The sequence below is a fragment of the Octopus bimaculoides genome, chromosome 28 (assembly GCF_001194135.2).
Source record: "Octopus bimaculoides isolate UCB-OBI-ISO-001 chromosome 28, ASM119413v2, whole genome shotgun sequence".
Classification (NCBI taxonomy): domain Eukaryota; kingdom Metazoa; phylum Mollusca; class Cephalopoda; order Octopoda; family Octopodidae; genus Octopus; species Octopus bimaculoides.
The window spans coordinates 11,783,204-11,785,846 of NC_069008.1; the positions used below are offsets into that span (position 1 = coordinate 11,783,204).

A 2,643-nucleotide genomic window follows, 5' to 3' on the forward strand; every position below is an offset into this window, starting at 1 on the left:
AGAATATCAGAAACAACAAAGAATTATTTATATCAATATACATCATCAATAGATGTCTTCTTTTCAAGTCTAAATGGAAATTTTACACAGAACAGATACAATACTGTTTATATAAAGCTAAGATGGACTACAGATAAATATTTCTCTGGAACTGTTGTCATACCAACTCTTGTTTACTTCACTGCTTTGATTGTTTGCCCACTGATCTTGCATTACACTTTCACTTTTCCACTGTGTAAGATGATTTTACATAGTTCTTAAACTTGGAAGAATTTTCAAAGAAATTTACAGCATTCTCAGATCACACTTGATGAAAATATAGTAGTAATATTTATTAGGAATAAAGTATATTGTGGTAAGAAAAGGAAAATTATGGAAAAGGAATTAAGTGAGAACATGGCTAAATGTGAGACACAGACCAAAAGGATTGATTTTCCTGATGGTGAAAAGAATGAGAAAGGGAAAACCTCATACAATTGTGATATCTGTGGCACATCATTCTCTCGAAATAGCAGCTTAGCCAATCATAAATGTATTCATACAGGAGAGAAACCATATCAGTGTGATATCTGTGATAAATCATTCTCTCTGAAAGGTAACCTAATAACTCATCAACGTATCCATACAGGAGAGAGGCCATATCACTGTGATGTCTGTGGCAAATCATTCTCTCAAAGTGTTCACTTAACAAAACACATACGCATTCACACAGGGGAAAAGCCGTATTTCTGTGACGTCTGTGGTAAATCATTCTCCGAGAATGGTACCTTAACTAGACATAAACGTATTCATACAGTAAAGAAACCATATCAATGTGATATCTGCAAGAAATCATTCTCTGATGGAATCCGTTTCACTAAACACAAGCGCATTCATACAGGAGAGAAACAATATCACTGTGATATCTGTGGTAAATCATTCTCTCGTAGATATACTCTAATGAGCCATAATCATATTCATACAGGAGAGAAACCATATCACTGTGACATCTGTGGTAAATCTTTTTCCCTTGGACGTGTTTTAACTACTCACAAGCGCATTCATACAGGAGAGAAGCCATATCGTTGTGATATCTGTGATAAATCATTCTCTGAAGCTGGTCACTTAACAAGACACAAACGCATTCATACAGGACTGAAGCTATATCACTGTGATACCTGTGATAAATCGTTCTCCCAAAAAGATAACTTAATTACTCACCAACGTATTCATACAGGAGAGAAACCATATCACTGTGATATCTGTGGTAATTCATTCTCGCATAGATATTCCCTAACTATTCACAAACATCTTCATACAGGAGAGAAACCATATCATTGTGATGTCTGTGGTAATTCGTTTTCTTATGGGCATACTTTAGCTACTCACAAACACATCCACACTGGAGAGAAACCATATCACTGTGGTGTCTGTGGTAAATCATTCTCGGAAAGTAGTTACTTAACTAAACACAAGCGCATTCATACAGGAGAGAAACGATATCACTGTGACGTCTGTGGTAAATCCTTCTCTCAAAAACATAACTTAGTCACTCACAAACGAATTCATACTGGAGAAAAACCATATCACTGTGAAATCTGTGGTAAATCCTTTTCTGGACGCGTTTACTTAACTAAACATAAGCGCACACATACAGGAAGGAAACCTTATCACTGTGATGTCTGTGGTGAATCATTTTCTCAAAAACGTCAATTGAGTGAACATGCTTCTACTCATACAGAACAGTAACTTTATTGAAATATAGAGACATAGTATGTACAGTGTAACAAGCACTGCATGTATAACTCTACTTTTTCTTGATCTTATTATGACCCTACATTTTGCTGAATAAATTGTTTCTGTTTTATTGTTCATCGGTGTAATCAATAGTTTTATCACCAATGGATAATGTCTCATTGGAATAGTCTAGAAACTTTATGAATACCCATTACAAGTACCCTACATAATATTTGTATCTTTTATGCTCTCAAATATGCTAACTTCTTTCTTAGTGTTTTGAATATATTTAAACAGGAAAATTCTCAACTAAAAAGAATATGAAGGAAGGATTTAATTAAAAAGAATTGATGATGGTGCAACATTAAAATTACTGGTGATGTACCATGAAAAAAAGCACTGGTGTTGGGAGTCATGTAAAAAGCACCCAGTACATTCTGAAAAGTAGTTGGTGTTATGAAGGGCATCCAACTGTAGAAACCAAGCTAAAACAGACTGTGGAACCTGGTGACTTGACAGGTGCCTTGCCAGCTCCTGTCAAGCTGTCCACCCCTGCCAGCATGGAAAATGGACACGCAACAATGATGATGATCAATATTGATACATTGGAGTAGACACACGACTTCATCAGTCATGAATGACCATGGGTGCACCTAAGAGGTTCCCCTCCAGGGTACAAGTCTGGGCGGAAAGTCCCCTCACCGGCAAACACACAACCTAGGGTTGTTTTTATGGAACACTCGCAGTTGCCCATGCATACCAGCCTCCCCTCTCCACGCCACCAATGTTATCCAAGGGAAAGGCAAAGGAGCCAATACAGCTTCACACCAGTGACGTCACAGCTCATTTCTACAGCTGAGTGAACTGGAGCAATGTGAAATCAAGTGTCTTGCTCAAGAACACAACATGCTGCCCAGTCCGGGATTC

The 2,643-nt window shown here is 37.3% G+C and overlaps 1 protein-coding gene across 2 annotated transcripts in view; it reads left to right on the top strand.

The window, feature by feature from the left end:
• The window catches only part of LOC106868863 (zinc finger protein 271), an 8,535-nt gene extending 5,898 nt beyond the window's left edge, over positions 1-2,637 (top strand). For both annotated transcript variants that reach the window (XM_052977387.1, XM_052977386.1), the window contains exon 2: positions 3-2,637. In XM_052977387.1, the coding sequence (XP_052833347.1) occupies positions 373-1,728 (1,356 nt within the window). In that variant the 5' untranslated portion in view covers positions 3-372 and the 3' untranslated portion in view covers positions 1,729-2,637. The remainder of the gene's footprint in view (positions 1-2) is intronic.
• The last annotated feature ends 6 nt before the right edge of the window (positions 2,638-2,643 follow it).